The 20549-nt window shown below is 38.1% G+C and overlaps 1 protein-coding gene across 1 annotated transcript in view; it reads right to left on the reverse strand.

The window, feature by feature from the left end:
• Positions 1–20549, reverse strand: part of LAMA2 (laminin subunit alpha 2) — a 387138-nt gene that overhangs the window by 93121 nt on the left and 273468 nt on the right. The window contains exons 32-36 of the mRNA XM_067294582.1: positions 16620–16706; positions 15531–15724; positions 7249–7391; positions 6613–6711; positions 1212–1323 (exon numbers count right to left, since the gene is read on the reverse strand). Coding sequence (XP_067150683.1) covers positions 1212–1323; positions 6613–6711; positions 7249–7391; positions 15531–15724; positions 16620–16706 — 635 coding nt within the window. The remainder of the gene's footprint in view (positions 1–1211; positions 1324–6612; positions 6712–7248; positions 7392–15530; positions 15725–16619; positions 16707–20549) is intronic.

The following is a 20549-nucleotide window of genomic DNA, read 5'->3' on the forward strand; positions in this document are numbered from 1 at the left end:
TGACTTTGCTGCTAGTCAAACACATTGATTTTCAAGTCTTTCTGTCTACTTCTAAGATACTGCATAGATTTATTTCACCCTTCAACACGTAACTCTTGTTTTCTATTGCTAAACCTGCTTGAGGAAACTTGTGGGGGTTACAAACACTGAACATAAACCTTGTAGAGCAAAAAGTAGGTTTAGCCCTTGTCATCCTGAATTCATCATCAACTTCTCAAATTCAACTCTATCTGAAAATGAAGAACGTGTCTGATTTTTATTTAAAAACCTTCTTGAAAACTTCCTGACCTTCTCATGTTGCTTTTCCCACATTTATTTCATGTCAAAGTTGCACATCCTAAAGGTACCTTAAATTGCTGATTGGTTCCACTAAGTGGCGTGCCCTGGGATGCGTTACATGAAAGGCAATACAAAACGTATCTTACAATGCTTTGACAGAAGTAGTAGCTTTCCCCTTTAATCAAATGGGCCTTTAGAAGCATGACTCTACTGAAATGAGTACTGTAGCAGGAGTTTTAATACAAAAGAAAAGAGCAATATTTTTCAAATAAAAAGCCTGCCAGTGATTGTCAATCATTTTCAAATATCCAAACCATTTTCGTATTTCATAGCTCCATATAGTATTTAGATCTTCCTTCTCAAAGCCGTCTACAATACTTTGAGACTCTGAGTCAGAGAATCAGCTTGTGGATGGAAGGGAATTGGCTCCATGCAGTTAGGTATGCACTTAGGTACGGTTAGGAGTCACTTGCAAATTTCAGGCAGCAAATGTTCATTAACAGCAAGTAGTAATGTATTTTTTGGAGTCATCTTGAGAAATTAAGACGAAGTCTTAAAGTACCAAGTGCTAAGAGTATATCAGGCTTTCGTTCCAAATATATGTTTTTATCTGCTTTGAAAATAAACAAAAGCTAAGCAGAAAGTGCACTTTTACTTACTTCATCCTAACAGCTTTTCTTCAAATAACTGCAAAATCCTCAATTTCCTGCTAGTCTGTGTTCATAATTACCATTGCACCAACTGTTGATATGAACTACACCCTGTGGGTTGCAAAAGTCTGAAGATAGTTGACTGTAGCTTCTTAATTCAACATTTAAAGCACATGACATTTTTCAGTGAATGAACTCTCTTCCTCACTGTCTCTCAGATCCCCTTCTCCACTGTCCTACAGTTTCCTTGAGAAACAACTGGCATATTTATTTTTCCAGTACCTTCAGCAGCTTGGAGAATGCCTTTGACGAACTGTCCAAGAGATTTTGCTCTCTCATTAGTCCTCTCAGCATCCTGCCTGGTTTGCTCATCATCTGCCGTCACCTTGGTAGCCTAGTGATCCAAATTTAGGAAAAGTATAATTAATGAACAGGACAAGGCTGCATTAGAAAATATTTCTACTGGCTGAATCTACTTACAAAACTTTCCTCAGGCAGAATGCAATCAATGAATTATTGATCAGATGCATTGGAAATGACATGCTCTGTTCAAGTACACAATTAAATTTTATTACCTTTCCTTTAAATGGAAATTGGAAGGCTTTATTTTAGGTTCTTAGAAACCCTAGTAGTGTGCAACAGCACGCAAAAGGAGACAGGATGAAATTATTCATGAGTTAGCTTAAATAAATGTTGTTCGGAACCTTTTAATGGATTCTTCAGGGGATAGTTTCTCTAGTTTCACAATTGCACACTTTACCATTGACAAAGTGCAGCAGATATTGTGACCTCTTTGCTTCCTCCCCTGGGGCAATCTCAAGGAGACAGTCTGTGCCAATAGGCAAGAAGAATTTTAAATCAATACATTAATTAAACCAAGAAAGAGAGAAAGAAAGTGAAAGTAACTTGTTTTCTTCAGCTCTAATGCTTGATGTTATTTGCTTATAATATTTTGGGGTGCTCAGTAAAATTTTACCCTTGTGCAACCAAATGCTTTATAATTTTATTGAATTAGAGGAGGAGCAGGATGAAGATCTACACCTTTTGCAGATCAGAAAAATGTATTGAGGAAAACAATCATCTTAGAATCTTCTACTTAGCTTTCCAAGATCCTCATTCACAAAATGGACCCATTTTTACCCTAAAGAAGCTGACCATTTCAAGCAAGCAAAGCTTTTCAAACAGTATTGTAAAGCAAAAATCAAAGTGTTTGGGGAAGATTGTGATGACCCAGATTGCATTCCGAAGAAATATCTAGAAGCAGGGCATTATGATCTTCCCAGTCTCTGGGAAACAACTAGGTAAACGATCCAAAGCAAGCTTAGGTTTTCTCTGACTTGAACTATAGAAAACCTTTTCTCAGTTACCAAAAAGCGTTTCAATAATAGTCAGAGAGATATGGCATCACTTAAACACTTTGATTTGTTTTCTGATTAGCTCCTAGATGGAGGTTGTGAAGCTACACCAGGACAGCTGGGTTCCTGAAATGAAATCCCTAGCATTATCATCCCACTTGTAATTTTGGTGGTAATTTTACCCTGTAGGTAATTTATATGAAAATGGTTGAGGTACATAGAATTATAAAGGAAGAATTAGGACCATATACCAGAATGGGGGGAGTTGTTTCTATTTTAATCCCTAAACCAGTAGAAGAACATGGCTTTTCATATTTATATAGCTTTAATCATCCTATTGGTTATTACCTCTAAGATTTACAAAAATCCTGTACCTGACTGAATGCAGAACTATAATGTTGTCATAGTGAGTTGTAAAAGGCTGTTGGGATAGGAAAAATGCAGGAATAGAGACTGGTTTTGATGGACCACTGCTCTAACCCAGTTTGGCATTTCTGATGTCATTTTATTCTTCATGTAATTGAGAACTAGCTTATTATTTATTGCCACATCCTCAACAATCAGTCTTTCATTCTTTGCTTTTTATTTGCTTAGAATTTTTGCATTTACTTTTATTATATTCCATAATATTTCTAGTCCTTTACTATAAATGGTGTTTTATAACTTGCATATACCTTTATCCTTGATTACTTTTTTGACATTCATATTAATTCCAATTGGCCACTTTAAACTCTCATTATTTATGACTGGATGGCATGTACTACAATTTGGTGCACATTAATCTGCTTTTGAACAGTTTCCATTTCCTTTCTGTGGCAGTTCTCTTCAGTACTCAAATCCCACTGAATGCTTTCCGTATTTTGCTGTAATTTGCTTTGCTGAAAAACAACCTTTCATTTAATTTTCTGGTCTAGCTTTAACTCCATAAACCAAATTAAACAGCATGTAACATCCCTCACATTCTACCTAGCCATTCCATGGTCAGTTAGATGTTTCTAATTGTTAATAAAGTCCTACTTGTTTGCCATATATTCAAATTACTATAGCTACCATTTCATTAAGGTCAGACTTCAACTGCTGTCAACTGTTTAAGTTTAAACAGGCACAATAAACTCTCTCCTGGGGAAGTGATAAGGCTCAGGCAGACTGGAACCAGAGTAAGGGTTTGGAATGAATCTTTGAGAAGTCTGGACACAAACAAGAGACCCCTATCATGGAAATCCAGGAAAGCAAATACTTGAGATCAGTGAAATGTGCCTTGGTGGTGTCCATGGTTTATACTTAACAATATATATTCCATGGAACACCCTGCCCCAATCTGACAACTATACAAACATTAGCAAATACGCACAGCCTTTTTTCTCTTTTTGTTTATTCTGAGGTCTTAATCAAACATGAGAAACTTGTGCTCTGGATCGTATCTGGAGGGGAGCCTTACAGGAATTTCTCCAGCTGGTGAGCTGCAGACCACAGAAGAAGGAGGAAACACAGACCTCTGTACAGATGGAAGTATTTAGGACAAGAGCCAAGAGAAAACAAAGCAAAACAAATAAACGACCCTACAACCCCCTGACTTTCTGCAAACCAGGTTGCCCCTGCTACTACTTCCACAAATTTCTGAGCTTGAGAAGTTCAATCGTATGGGAGAAATGAAGAGTTTACGAAGTCAAAAGAAGCACTTCAACCAAGAGGAATGATTCTGGTTCCTGACTTTCCTGAAGGCTCTAAAAGTATCTGATTAGAAGGGAGGAGTCATTGGCTGAAAGCAGTGAACTGAGAGTGGAAATCTGATGTCTGCCTCAGGTGGTAGATGCAGGAATGAGCATGCAAGCCTGTAAGAATGTAACCAGTGGAAGAGAAAGAGATGAGGATCTTCAGAATGTGCTATAGAGAAGCTGAGGTATAAATTGGCAGAGTGAATGAAGGACAAAATGTAACGGAAAAGTAGGCAGAGGAATGCTGCACTGAAGGAAGAGATGAGCCATCGAGAAGAAGCCATGAGCAGGCAAAAAAATCAGTAGTTTTTTAGTGACTAAATACTACTGTCTTCTACATCTTATATTAAAATGTTCAGAATTTTTTCTTTATGAAAATAGGCTCCTTGCCAATCCTCACTAACCTTTTTCTTCACCACTGCAGCTTTCACTTTGAAAATCTAGTAAGCCTGAAAATCAGATATGGGGAAAAACTTTACTACCTGGAGTCCCACTATGTACACCAAGCACTAGCCATTATCTGGTATTCAGCTATGTCTTCATTTAGAAATGAGACTTGAATATGCTACATCAGGACTCACTCATCTTGCTGCGACATTCCTCCTATTCAGAAATAGAGAAAGAGAAGGGTAGGACTGACATCTGTTGACAGTCTCCAAATTAAAACCCGCAAGCGCAATCCAGTTAACACCTCCCTGTAAGGATAACTGGAAATCATAAGCAAATTACTGGCTGTAATAAGGTGGAACCACAGGAAGGAAAGCGCTGATATTCTGGCCACTGCTCCAGTTCTCTAAGACCACAACCATGCTACTTTTCCTTTCAAGACCAGTCTACAAAAAGCCTGAATTCCTAACCTTATCTTAGATTATCACCACAGGGACTGAAATTTACTTCATTTGTGAGGGTGCTTTGAGGGTGGGAGAGAATTAGAAAAGGATACTAAAAAGAGCAACAATGAAAAGGAAAAAAAAGGTGTCATAGCCTAAGACTGAGAAAGTTTAATGCAGGAAATATAATTTTCCCTGCTTGTTGGCCTGTCCTGAATTTAAAATCTACTAATACTTAAAACTACCATAGTTACTTTTGGCAGAAAAAATAAAACATTAAAAAGAAGTGAAAGAACAAGCTTCCTTTATACTCACAATGGGGGTATGTATAGATGCATCTGTGTGTGGGTAGATGCGTGCACACACATACACATATATGTACGTGTATACACACACTACAGATGTTTGCTTACCCACTACAGGTAAACTAGTTAGGATTTTTCAAAATTGAATGTAATTCACACATGCAAACCCGTTTCTTTGAGAATTTTAGTTTTGCAAGCCATGAACAATTTCAAGACAGGATGCTAAAACTGTATGGGGCTTAGGTACATTCCCTCAGCTGTACGTATTATCAGATCAGTATCTTGCTTATTTGGTTATTTCAGTGCAGAAGAGTGCCTACTCTTTTGAAAATGATTTTTGCCAGTCCTTTATATTAACATCTTTTGAACGGTTGAATTTTCATAACAGCTGGTCCCTTCCCGTATTTTTTTCCACTAGGTGGCACAATTTATATTATTTTCTTAGACAATTTCTCTTACTGACCAAAATAGGGTCTATATTGAAATAAAACTTTCCTAACAGAGTAAACAGTACATCGAGTGTCATCCAAGAAATTCTCATTTCCCTCATAAATGAAATACAGAATGCATATATTTAAATAAACTCACACACGCTTTTGTATATATTTGAATTCTCCCTTTAAATATTGTCCCCATTTCAACTACTTCACTCTTTGACTTTTAATGATAACTAGTTATTTGCTAAGATGGGACTTTCTTTGTCTTGCTATAAAATTTCTTTAAAATAAGTGGATCAGCCTAGGCTACCATTTCCTTTACACCTCCTGAAGAAACCAGTCAACACAGCAGATGACCTAAAAATGGAAAACCAAACTCCAAAACCAGCAAAACTTTTCCAATAATGTGCTTGAGATGGTTGGGCACTTAGTAACTCTGATTGAGCCCAGGGTACCTGTATTGTCACAGGCAAACCTGCGAGAGAAACAGGCTGAGTACTATCTCGAGCCAACCAGACTCTGGAGATTTGAAAGAGCATACAACGAAATGATTTTGCTGATGCAGAAAACAAAGATCTGTCAAGAGACCATACTAATGTTCAGGAGAAAATGAAGGAAACCAGGCAGCTTAGCTTCTGAGAGCCTAAGCCAGCCAAAGAAAGACTCCCACTGTGTGAGGAACTCTATGGTAATCCTATGATTTGGCTGCCACTGGGTTTTTAAAACAAGTCATGGGGAAGCCCATAAATGCTATATCAAGATCTGTCTTTCCTTTAGTCTTAGCTTTTCTAAATAAACTCATTTTTGGGTGCTCTGTATGAGCTTCTTCTTGCATTATGAAGTCATGCAGAAAACATATCTCAGTGTATTGGCTCCCTAGAAAGAGGCTGCTAGAGGAGTTTCCGCCATTTCAAATATTGAGACTGAAAAACATGTTATAATTCATCTATTCATTCATGTTTAATTCATCTTCAAAAGATTTTTATCATTATGCAGCCTTAACCAAACCCATAATACTACCTTAGCATACTACAGACTTACTCTTGTCAGTAGCTCATCCATTTCTGTCACCAATGTATCCAGATTTTCCTGTGCTAGCTCAAGAAGTCTCTCTGGTGCTTGTTGTGGTGAAAGCAAATGCTGCGGGGGGAAAGAGGAGAAACATAAATTTGTATTTAATGGATTTCAGTGCTTCCAAATATTGTAAAGAAGAAACAACAAAAGTCTCTTCCTCATTATAGTATGTGACTCCCCTTGTCATTGACTCTTTTGTCACACCCATCCAACACCTTACTCAGGATACTTGAGAGCTTTACATATTTTAGTGGAGAACCTAAGAGTATGGAAGAGAACATACTGTTTATACAGCAGATAAATGTTTTATAGACCACCAGCATAAACATTATTTTATCTGTATGAAACATTATTTTTTCCATGCCTGCACTATACTTCCTTCCATACATGTACACAAACAAATCATTGCTGCAAGATTTAGTTATTAAAATAAGTCATAATAAATAACTGTAATAACTATTTACCCACTACAACAAACCTGAAGTAATTAAACCTTGAATTTTGCTTCTTCCCTGAACCTACTCACAGCTGTATGTTTGGACAGATTTAAGCACAGTTGTACTGAAGCCTTGTTATTTATGTGTGTGCATACTGTGAACATACCTTTAATTCCTGTGTCATGTTCTCAAAACCATGCAACATTTTATATGGAGCAGGCAGTGGACCACTAAGGTTTACACTCATGACCATCCGGTTTAGTCGATCCAGGTCACTGAGAAGAAGTCCCGTACATTCATCATCACAAACTGGGGGAAGGAGAGCAAAGCTTAATTATTCCTGCTAAATGTTTAAGGCAGATGTTTGAGTAGAAATATTTTATAGCCCACACAGTTCTGTGAAAGGTAATGCCACCAACTTAAGACAATTATCCCCCAAAACATAGTGTGAGAAGAAAATGGAAACAGCAGTTGAGGAATAGGGAAGACCTTCCTGCTTAGGACTTGGTAATGGCACAGTAAACTAAGAGCAAAATTAGTAGACTTACCTCACAAAAAGAGGGGGAAAAAAATTAATGTTACCCATTACACACCAGCCTATATAAAATCCTAAATCAGAAAAGCAATTTGGAGGAAGTCTGAGAAAAGTGAACAGGTAATTTAGAAAATCTACGGAGCACTTAAAAAAGAACTATGTATAGTATGGTTGCGGATTTGAACGTAAGAAAAAACAACTGAAATCTTGTAATTTACATACTTCATATTCATATAACAGCATGGCCAAGCATGCTAAACTTACAATGCAGACAGTAAAAAGGGTCTGTGTGAAAATACTGACAGTTTTCTATTAAGAAATGCTTCTCCCTACTTCCTTTCACTAACCAGATTATAATTTTTTGTGCAAGCTTCCTTTCTTGTGAATGCGCTTTAGCCTGAAAAATACTGGTATGTGCTGCATATGCCTAAAGGAGTTTGCATCTCTTTTTTTTCCTTGCTTTCCATTAACTATCACAAGAAGTTCTCATAACCTTAAAGTCTTTTACTACTTCAGCTGCAGATAGGAACGTTCTTCACCCTTTACAAAGGAATTGAGGGTATGCCTTTTTGTTTCCATACACAAAGGTGCTACACATGACTGGCAAAGCTAAACAGCATCTCAGGAGGTGGAGCAAACAGTGAAACAATGAATTCACTGGGGATGCTAAGAGACATGGAGGGTGGTGCCTAAAATTTTACAAGTATGCAATTATCTCTCTCAGCAACACTCCTAGGCAGCATAATGGCTAAGAAACCACTACACAACATCATCATTCTTGCAGAAAAAGAGAAGTAATTTTCAACGGAGAATTACAATTTTTTTTCCTGAAATCTACTGTTCATGTAGATTAAACCTCTTCTGTTCTTTACAATTTTTAGTCACAGACATCCGAATGTTCTTATTCTGTAGAAGGTGAACTGTTCAGTATAGTGAGGAGTTGAGTCAAATATGGAGAAAGGAAGACTAATGAATACTAGTTTAATACACCATGAAGCTCATATGATGGTTGAAAAGGAGAGAAGATAGATGCTGGTTTAGTGCAGTAAGAAGTGGGTGCAACAAGCTAGATACTGTTATTTTAAGACTTCATTTTGCATTTGAATTGCTTCCTTTGGAGATTTCTTCCTTCTGTTTCTCAGCATTTTGTTACATAAGCTGAACTGCACTGTAACTACTCTATAATTGTTACTGTGGGCACGACACATTCTGATTTATGTTTCTATGTCACATTAAAAAAAATGCTTATTACCACCCTAGCTCTTGTCATCTGTGGGTTTGCTTAAAAGGCAGAGAGAATTAAAGGAAACACAAGTTTTACAGGAAACTGAATGTTTTCTATAACAAACATCTGTCCTGTAACTGGTCAGTAAGTTAAGTAGATCTGATAACCATTTTGCAGGCTGCAAATAAATGATTTAGGCCCTGAAAAGAATTGCTGTTTTATTCTGAGACATAGTATTTTACTTAAAGGACAAGCTAAACCTATTCACCCTCAAGTTTTTCAGACTGGTTGGTAATAAAAAGCTAAAAATTGGCTACATGTTAAAGACAAAGTTAATTCACACCAATAAGAAAAAAAAATGAACAGCTTATGAAGACACGAAGTATTCTCAAATAGTAAACAACTGTCATTTGATAAGTGTGCTGTGAGCATTCAGTATAAATTAACACCTCTTGCATGATAATCAGGTTGAAAAGAGGAACTACATCAAGTGAGGACCACGGTTGAGTAGATGAGACAGGACTAAGTTTCTCCAATGTGCTGTCTGAAATGTATTGCAGCTACAGCAGATATCTCAAGAGCATGATTATATTGTACATGACTAAATTTTGCCGTGGCTTGATATATAAAACTGTCAAGATAAATTTGTGTCTAATATTAACAAATGCAGCACTAAATTCAGATCATTACAGCAATGCAAGCATGTAAGAGACGAATCATGCAGTCAATATTACGGTATTCCAGTGGGCAATTAACACAAATAACTGCATTTTCAGTTTTCACCACACTTTCCCATGCACAAAAAGTCCTATAAGAATTGTGACTTACCTCTTGTGAGAAGCATCTCCAAAGTGTGCATGACAAAGAAAATTATTTAAAAAAACATTGATCAAGGAATAAAAGACACTATAAGCTTATGGACATCTAGCCACTTACTCTGTTTTACAAAGAGAAGACATTGTACAATAAAGGAATCAGATGTCTGAGCCATATTCCTCCAATTAGGTGATTATCTAACACACAGTTTTGCTTTAAAACATTTATCCTGATTAAGATGCATAAGAAGCACAGTGCATTTATATTATGACTAGGTAATTTTTAGTCTAAGGGAAACCATGGAATCTCTCTTCAGTAATACTGTTTGCTACTGCTTCACAATACAAAGTGCTGAACTCTCATTAGGCTCAATAATCTTTTGGCCTTGACCCTATTTTTCCCATTTTGGCAAAACAAACAGAAACAAACAAACAAAGCCCCAAACAGAACCCCAGAACATAGCTAAAGATGAAGCTAAAAGTTTCACTGACACTGCTGCTGTTTTCAGGAGTTTGGCATGATCTCAAAAATCTGGGCAAATTCAGATTCAGATCCAGATCATGATCCCAAGCACAGGCTCAGGTTTATTTCTGACTTCTGTTATTTATAAAGCCTTATTTGCTGTTTTTGACTGATACACAGTAACCACTACTAATTAAGTTTTTATAGTGTTTGAGTTTGGCAAAAGACATTGGGGTGTGCCTCTAAACTCAAAAACAGCTCATTGCTCAAAGAAATGGATGACAACAGCAAGCTCATCAGCTTCTACGCCAAGCAGGGGAGCCCTCCGTGAAGGCTTGTGAGGAGAAGCTCCCATCTCCTGCTGAATCAAGGACTCTGTGGGAGCTAGAAGATGCTTCTTTAACAGATTCTTTAAGATTTGCCTCTGACAGAGCATCTCTGCTCAGCTTTGAATTTGGGAAGGCTGAGATTGTGGAGCTACAGTCTGTTTTAGAGAGAAGATCCTGATTCTGTCAGGACAGAAGTGGCCACTCCAGTGGCCACTCCAGTGGCTAGGAGTTCCCTCTTCCTCCTGAAGGCACAAATGGGTGGGAGCTAGGAAAAACTCCCTCTCATTGCAGGCACTGCTCTACTTAAAGTACTATATTTAAGTATCCAGGATCTGGTGCTAAAAAAATCCCATCAGTGGATACCTGACTATGCAATTTTTCCTTCTACCAATATTAAAGGTTTAAACTTGTAAAGGTGTAAATTTTTTGACCGTAATGTGGCTGATGGTCCATTCTTTTCACAAGATTGAGTGAAAGAAACATTCCTACCAATGAAATGTCTTCTTGATCTTTTCTATGTCATGATTGCTTTCTGTTTCCATTAATCTAATAGAAAAGAACCAAACTGACTGTTTTACATTTAAGCTTTTGCTTGACCCCAAGGAACATTTATGACAGCAGCATACATCTGAGGAAAAGTCTTGCAATTTGTGTTGCAACAGAGCTCAAAATATTGAGGCCAAAATTTTTTGAAGTAAGTCCTCATTGCAGTTATGACTGGTGCCCTGAAAGCATTCAGAAGATGAGTTTTGACTTACTGTATGTTTAACAATAAAGCCTCACTATGCTTTATTTATAGAAGAACAATAAGGTTCTCACTAGGAATGTTTTCTCTCTGAGCATTTCACAGTAGCAAGCACCATCGTCATTCTGATGAGATTGCAATCTATGGTTCCTCATTTTACATAGTACAAGCTCTACAACCGAAGTGAAGTGAAATGTCACAGGATATAACAAAAAAAACCACACAAGAACTAATCTAAGAAAACGCACAACTGTTACAGACTTGATCCAAATCCCTGTGTAGCTTTTTTCCACCTCAGCTGTCCAAGGTCAAAGCTCTTTGGGAAGGATGAGGAGGGAGGAATATGTGTTTTGATTTGTTTACACATTGCAAGTATGTGTAAAATATGAATCAAGCAAAAATTAAGGATTTCAGTCTGCCTGAGTGTGCTGGGTACTGATGACAGTAGAACAAAATGAAGAAGCTCCTGTTCATCACACAACTCATCTACATTCCGGATTAGAACTGTTGGGTATAACTAAGAAAACAGAAAATATGTCTTCAATACTGTGCTGATTACACGCCTGTTGATAACTTTCATCAGAATGAATGATGCAGAGGTAAATTTATCATAGTATTTATGACAGTGATGCATAAGGGGCATCAATCATTTATAAGACAACTCATTTGTAGTTACAAATAAAACCCAAAATCTGTAAGCATTAGAGGAGATTGGGGAGAAGTTTATCATATTTGAAATTAAAAAAGGATGTTACCAGCATTATTAAAATAAGCTTGCAACTGTTACTCATTTTCTTATTGACTACTAATTGTTTGAACACAGAGGGGAAAATGAGTTTAAGAAGTGCATTACTTGAGACCACAAATTACAAGGAAGTCTGCATCAGCAGAGTACTGTGAGCATCCTTGGAGAAGAGATGGCTCAGGGGGATCTTATCTATGTTTATAAATATATGATGGGAGGGTGCAAGGATGACAGAGCCAGACTCTTCTCAGTGGTGCCCAGTGACAGGACAAGAGGCAATGGGTACAAACTGAAACACAGGAGAAATCCATCTGAACACAAAAAAACACTTTTTCACGGTGAGGGTGGTTGAACACTGGAGCAGGTTGCCCAGAGAGGTTGTGGAATCTCCTTAGAGACCTTAGAGATACTCCAAATCTGACTGGACATGGTCCTAGGCAACCTGCTCTAGCTGACCCTGCTTGAGCAGGGGTAGTTCCACCAGACGATCTCCAGAGATCCCTTCCAAACTCAACAGCTCTGTGATCTATACACAAGTATTCGGTTACTTTAGTCGGGGAAATAATCTAGTCATTAATCTTACCAATGTAAAAATTTAGAATTGCTTATCATGTGTTGTAGACCATTCAGACCCTTGTATTACTTACATAAAAATCTACTTTTTGGATATCATTTTCCCTCCCCTAATTGTATACTAGAGAAAAACAACATTATTCTGTTCTAAGAATATAATGGCAAGTGGATTCTGTCTGTGCCATTCACCTGTAATTATCTTTCTATTGTTATTTAGCAGTAAACAAATTCTTCCCCTTTGCAGAGTGTTTTTTAAAAAGTATCTTCTCTTTACATTCTACCTGTAGCTTTCTAAAATATAACTGTTGTAACACAGCACTGAAAAATGGCATGCAATAAACAACTGAAAAATGACAAGTTATTAAAAAAACAGTAAGAACCTGGTAAAAACAGATTTTTGGTTAAATCAAAAATAGATCACTTAAATGAAAGTGCACGCTCCTCTGGAATTTTTCTGTCTCTTCACTGCAGATTTTCACTGTAAAACCTTTTGAATACTTAGGATAAGGGATATATTAAAGTATAAATGTTATATCTAAACAACAATACATTACTGTAGTGTAGCTAAAATCTCTCTCTAATAGGATTTAAGTATGTATTCTTTAGCTTTCATGTCATAATGTGGGGTGGCTTTTTATAGCATTTGCCAAAAATTCATTATTCAAATGGTTATTCTGTGCTAAATATTCAAAATCAATTTTTACTTTCCTAAATATTAAATATAACATACTAACAGTGGGTAGCTTAACCACACAGTGTTTTGTATTACTTCCCACTGTATTTATTCAAATGTGAGGGTTTACATTTGTATGTATTTTCACTGAGCTAGACCATTTTACCACCTAACTCAGGACTTCTCACACTTCTGACAGTTACAATGCAATTGCAACAATATTTGAAATGGAACTCTGCAAATAAGCAGAAATAGATATGCACATACAGTTCATTTGAAATATGGTACGCAAATAGGATTTTGCATATGGCATTAATTTTCTGTGCATTAAGAGTACTTAATCCCTATCATTACTACTATTAGGGTTTCATTACAACTGAGGCTAGTCAGAAGAGATTTCACTGAGCATCTTGAACACCATCTATCTTTGACACCTATCGTGTTTGATACAGGAAGTACAAATAAATTGTATATAAGGCCAAATCCTCAGCTGCATTAAACTCAGCTTGGAGCATATAAATGTTTTGGGAGTAAGGAAAGAAAGCTTCAGGGTTTCTCCCAAAAGGTCTTTCTAGTGGTTCTTGGACAGCACAATGATTATTAGAGCACACAGAGAAAGGTGGCTGCAGCCCCTATCACAAAAAGTGTTGTGCACGGAAGCCTGTGACACATGGAACAGTGCTAACCAGGGGCAAATCCCCACCAAGTCTGTGCTTGCTGCACTCCCTTTGCCTGCCGGAGCCCACGTGTTCGGTACAGGCTACAAAGGCAAATGGTTTATTGATCAGGCCGTGTTTTCCACCATGTCAGGGGTATGCCTCGCATCAGCAGAGGCAGATTTGGAGTAATGTGGGGTTGAGGAACCTTTAAACAAAAGGAAAATCATATCATGAGAACCAATGGGCACAAACTGTCCAATAAAATATTTAAGCAGTTTTAGCAATTCATGACCGGGATGTTATTGATGTGGTGACTCTAGTAACAGAGACTAGTTCCTGCAGCATAGGGGAGATTTAACGTCCCTTCCTATTTATGCACTCAAAAGAGCCACACATTTCATTCTTTACTGATACCACACCGTTAATCATTTTTAGCACTTGTTGGGTTTGTCTATTTTTCCAACTTTTTATACTGTTTGCAATTTGCTTAAGATGTACTAGTTGATTTTAATATTAGAGAATTGTAGTCCACTCTGAAACCACCAGGTATTTAGGTAAACACTGAATATGTTCTGTGAAAAAAAGACTACTTTTATGGCATCTATTTGCCTTGATGTTAAAAGCACCTCACATAGAGGAAAACCCCCAAAACGAAAAAGCTCCAATTAAAATCCTATAACAGATAAAAATCAGATGAAACATTAAAAACAATTCATTGTGCCCTGCCAGTATATTCAAAGATGCACAGAATAAAAATATAATATACTGTGGGCTTATTGAATCCCTATCTGTATTCTATTTTAAAATGAACAGTGATGGCCCCGGGGTGGGAGGGGGTTCACAATTAAATTAGTTCCTGCTCAGCTGAGGGAGAGGGAGGAAAGGGGGCAGAGGGAGAAAATGCCTTATTTCAGTCAGGATTGACTAAGGGCCCAAGTAAGGTTTTGCTACCTTATTTTTTTTTGATAAGATATAAGTGTACAATATCACAGGAAATGAGATTGTAGGCTCAGAACAAACAAAATATCCAATTTCATGGAAACCAAACTCCAAACAATAATAAAAGAGAAGACAATCGGTACATATCAAAACTGAAGGTAGGGCAAAGGTACTGGTATTTTAACATTTAACTCGGCATTTTAGGCTGGATTGGCTATTAGCTTTTTATTTTAAACAAAAGTTCTTTGTTCCTGCACATATTGCACTGCTACTCCTTATGCCTCTTACATTCCAGTGAGAAGTTGTTGAAGCAGCACGACCACGCAAACCTTGGTGAAAACTTTCCAGGTTCTGTGTGCGACTCATGGCACAAAGCACTGGAGCTGCTGATTAAACATTTAGGAGGACACTAAAAAAATTCAAAATAAAAGCTCCCCATTTAGGGATCTTAAATCTGTCGCAGTAGCAATGCCATCCTTTAGCAAAACTACAGACTTTGAAAACCCACAAATGGAAATCCTTCAAAGTTTTGTTGCCAATTGTCAGTGAGCATATTAAATTGTACTTAGAATTTTCCTAACATCTGAAAGCTTGTAAAAAAAATGGACCAAAAAGCCAAAGTAGTAAGAAAACCAGCAGGCATTTTCAAAGAAATGCACACAACCGACTGGTATAAAAGCAGGGCTGAATTTCTGAAATATGACAAAGACCATCAAAAATTCTCCAAAATTATGTTAGTATACGTACAAATGCATTTCATGCCATCACGCGCATGCCGATGTTCACAGCCCACACATTTCCACCCTGTGAATCCAGGCTTGCAAGTGCACTGTCCAGTGACAGGGTCACAGGGGATAGGCAGGGAACCGTATCGATCACACTCACATTCCTGGCAGGAGCCTCCTGGAATTTGTGGGTTTCCTGTGTAGCCAGAAGAACATCTAGACATTGCAAATACAAAAACATATTTGGCCAACTGAGATGCATAGAGTGCTATAATGAATACTTGCCAACGCTATAATCAAAACATACATGGACATTAATGAGTCATTAACAAATCTTTGGTGCTTTATGACTCAATATGTACTTGCAGAGGGAGAAATGGTGCATGCTGTCCAACAAAATGATAATAGGCTTAATCTCATAACCTGGATGTGGAACAGTGAGGATTGAAGAATTAGGCAAAAGTGATTCAATGCCCCTAACAGTCTCAGGAAAACTTCTATTACACCATGACACAAAAGTTCCCACATTAGCTGTGTTTGACCTTTCTCACTGTCTGCTTGGATTTTGAGTTAGAAATGAAATCTCTTAATACTTGTTTGCTAACTGTGATTACCTTAATCCTACAGTATTACTATGGGTGGGACAACAACTGTCTTCTGGGTTATTAGTTTTCAGTGTGGTTATTAATATGCTTATGTGTAAATGTCTTCCATAGTCAGTGCCCATGGGGACATAATAATCACCCAAAAGGAAGGGTAAGTATGACATCACGGTGAACTATAAGCACGGTACCTAATTTTAGATAAATGCAACAATTATTGGTTTAACTTCTGAGTCCAGGAGAAAAAAATAAAAAAGAATGGGAAAATAAGACTAGGACAATATTTGTGGTATAAATAATACTGGCAATTACAATGGATGCATGTAAAATTTGCCTATTAAGGCCAAGTTTTAACCATACACAAAGAGGAAATAACTTATCCAATGGGACGTATTTAAATATTAGTCAATATATGCTTATTAGTCAATATATGCTGAAGGACAATTGCTCTCCTTCATGTATTGCTTCCTTTTTATCGTCTCTCTTTTCTCTTTTTCCGTTCATCCTACCTTTCACAATACTGGCCTTCATATCCAGGGGGGCATGCAGTACACAGATAATCACTGGGTCCTTCCGCAACACAAGAAGGGCTAAAACTAAAACAAAAAGAAATAAAAAATAAACTAATTTGTACTCTATTACATCATTTCACTCTAGTCAGCTGTGCAGAAGGGCCACAGTAAACCCCACTCTTCAACATAAATGGCAGCATTTCCTCATCTACTCAAACACCTGTGGGAGATTCTTCCTTTTTGTTAAGAATTTTACAAATGCCTTGCTGCCATACTGGCACAATTTAGACAAAAGCTGGAAGGGTAGAATCAACCAGGGTAGGATTAGAGAGGACTGAGTCAACGACGCCCCTATCGTAGGCCTGTGTGATTGAATGGTGCTGTCATTCACAGCGATCAAGCAAGGAAGTAATGGAAAGGACATGAAACTAAGGATTAAGAAACTGGGTGAACAGATATCCAGTCTGTCCAATTTGATGTAGATTTCAGATTGAATCACAAGAGATAAACCAGGAAAAGTTTACTGAAAGGTAAGGCATAAAGAGGGAGAAAGGAACTGAAGACATAGCCCTGTGGAATCTTCCAAAAAAAAGGTAGCGAATGATCTTCTGAAGGACATACTGAAGAAGGGGGGGACTGGCCTAGAGAGAAAAAAACCCTGAAGTTTACCTTCTTTATGATCATGGAATGGTTGTGTATATTTTAAGCAGAGAAGACACTGGATTATTTTTATTATGCCATGGCATAACTGGCTAACCAGTGACTGCATTGTGTATCTATGGGAACTGTGTAAAGTTGCTTGCTGCTGGCATATTAGTGCATTAGGTGCCTGCACAGACAGTTAAAACAAAAAACAAGGGTTGGGAGGGGAAAAGAAATACAACTAAATACTTAAATGATGGAGTACTGCAAAACTCATTCAGCTATTTGTGGAAGAGAAAAACCAGAAGAGCACAGAGCTGGCCAGGGTGAGCCCAGGACTCCTTCCTGGTACAGTACAGTGAGCATCCTACTCTAACTTGCTTATAATGCACTAAATCCATAGTGCTTGAATGAGTAATAAAATTACACCTTTGCAAGAAAAAGTAAACAAATTGATCTACTACTCACAAACTCATTATCCAACACATTTTCAACTCCATAAAAATAGATTCACACCCTCAGAAACAACTCATTCTCTCTGTTTTTTCAGCTCATCATGTTTGAAACTGACTGCTGATTGTACAGAAGTATGAAAACAGTATTTAAAACTTAAAACCTTAGTGGAGTTTTGTAAAATTTCATAAATAAAAATAACTGCACTATGCTAATTTTAAAAAATTATTATGTCAGTCTGTGTCATGCAAGGAGGTTGAATCATTTGCCATCTGTTTCATGAAGATTATGATTACTCAACTATCATACAATAGTTGCATGTAGTTAGATTTTTTTTCCCTCAATAGTATCTTGAAAAGTTTTCACCGAGATGCACAGCACACACAAATCTAAGGTATGACACCTTAATTTTCCACCTAATTGTGTAGCTTTATGGAATGGATCCCACCTAATCCTATCCATCTAAAAGTCAGGCATGTAGTCTAAGCCAACTGTTTAGGCTTCCTCTGTCAGCAGCGGAAACACAGAGATGCACAGCCAGGCACAAAGACACGTTCACTCCCTCTCTCTCCAGTGGTGATTCCCTCCAGTTTTAACATAGGTGGATGTATAGTTTCTTGAAGTTGTCTATCTCTCTGCATTGACTATACAGGTACCTAACTTGTTGATGGCTACAGCTACAGAAATGGAAAACCCGTCCCTCATGTCCAGAGGCAAATTAAGCTCTACAAAAACAAGCCGTTCTGTTTCGGGACCCACACAGATCTGATTCCTCTTTAGACAGCTCTAAGAAACTGAATGACTATCGCACGATTAAGTGTATTTACTAACCTCAGAGTAGGTATTACTCACCTACTTCCCATGAGGGCCCTGAAACAAGCAAGCCTCATGATAACTTTTATGTGTGTGTGACATAAAAGGTCACAGCAACATTCACAGTCATGCAGACCATATGGCTGCATGAAGTAGTCACAGAATAGTTGGGTTTGGAAGGGATCTCTGGAGATTGTCTGGTGGAACTACCCCTGCTCAAGCAGGGTCAGCTAGAGCAGGTTGCCTAGGACCATGTCCAGTCAGATTTGGAGTATCTCTAAGGTCTCTAAGGAGATTCCACAACCTCTCTGGGCAACCTGCTCCAGTGTTCAACCACCCTCACCGTGAAAAAGTGTTTTTTTGTGTTCAGATGGATTTCTCCTGTGTTTCAGTTTGTACCCATTGCCTCTTGTCCTGTCACTGGGCACCACTGAGAAGAGTCTGGCTCTGTCATCCTTGCACCCTCCCATCATATATTTATAAACATAGATAAGATCCCCCCGAGCCTTCTCCAGGCTGAACAGGCCCAGCTCTCTCAGCCTTTCCTCATATGGCAGATGCTCCAGTCCCTTAATCATTTTTGCAGCCCTTAGCTGGACTTGTTCCAGCAGGTCCATGTCTTTCTTGTGCTGGGGAGCCCATAATTGGACACATCACTCCAGATGTGGCCTCACCTGGACTGAGTAGAGGGGACAGATTGCCTCCCTCAACCTGCTGGCAACACTCTTCCTAATGCAGCCCAGAATACTGTTGGCCTTCTTTGCCATGAGGGTGCATGGCTAGCTCATGTTCAATGTGTTGTACACCAGGACCCCCACGTCCTTCTCTGTAAAGCTGCTATCCAGCTGGCTGGCCCAGCCTGTACTGGTGCATGGGGTTATTCCTCCCCATGTGCAGGACTTTGCACTTCCCTTTGCTGAACTTCATGAGGTTCATGTCAGCCCATTTCTCTAGCATGCTTAGGTCCCTTTGAATGGCAGCATATCAACCACCCCTCCAATTCTGTACCATCTGCGACCTTGGTAAGGGTGCATTTGATCCTATCATCCAGGTCATTAATGAAGAGGTTAAACAGTATCGGCACCGGTATCAACCCCTGGGGGACACCACTAGTGACTGACCTGCAGCTGGACATTGCGCTGCTGCTAACAACCCTCTAAGCCTGGCAGTTCAGCCAGTTTTCAGTCTCCCTCAGATTGATGCTTTACTTGTTCTCATTCCTTCTTGATGCGTCTCAGCAATTTGAGTGCATGTCCAGGACATGCACTACTTGGACTATACACATTTCTTAACTGTAGAGCACTTCAGAAACATCCACTCTTGTGCTTTCCATTAGCCATTAGATAAAATACTGAAGTAATTTCTGGAGCACAATTTAGAGAACGTGTAATTTCTAGCAGAGTGCCATAATCACCTGGGTGAAGAGTTATGCTCATTTTCTGATCTGAAACTCGTATTTCTGGGCAAGCAAAAGTTCTCAAGCCCTAGGAAAAAATGGGATTGAATGACATCTTCAGCATTTTCTGCTGGTTAGTAATAGGCAATGTCTTTTTTACAGTGTATTGGTTAATATGTAAAGCTGAAAAGCTTGGTTGATCTTGATCTTTGCAACATTAATGTCCTTAGGTTGACATTCGTAAGTAGAATACATAACCAATCTATAAGAGAAAATGTTCTTGCAAAAAAAGTTTCAACGCAGAAGAAAACTGTACTCAAGTCTACTGAAAGATCTATGGAGGCTATGTTCTAACTGTCTTGAGATAAAGGGAAATTCTTTAAATCCCTTTTATAATTGTTTTGACTGTTCTCAATTTGGTATTTATGAGCTTTGGAAGTGTTCTTAAAAACATTCACTTTGGATGAAAGATCATGATGTATTCAGCTACTGGTATCTGAGAACAGAATTCCCTCCTTCAAAACAACAACAACAACAAAAAAACAAATCTACCTCAAAATTATAAAAAGAAGACAGAAGAAAATCTTGTGGGATATATACTGGTTGAAGTACCCACTATAATA

Source organism: Apteryx mantelli, chromosome 3 (genome assembly GCF_036417845.1).
Source record: "Apteryx mantelli isolate bAptMan1 chromosome 3, bAptMan1.hap1, whole genome shotgun sequence".
NCBI classification, from domain to species: Eukaryota; Metazoa; Chordata; class Aves; order Apterygiformes; family Apterygidae; genus Apteryx; species Apteryx mantelli.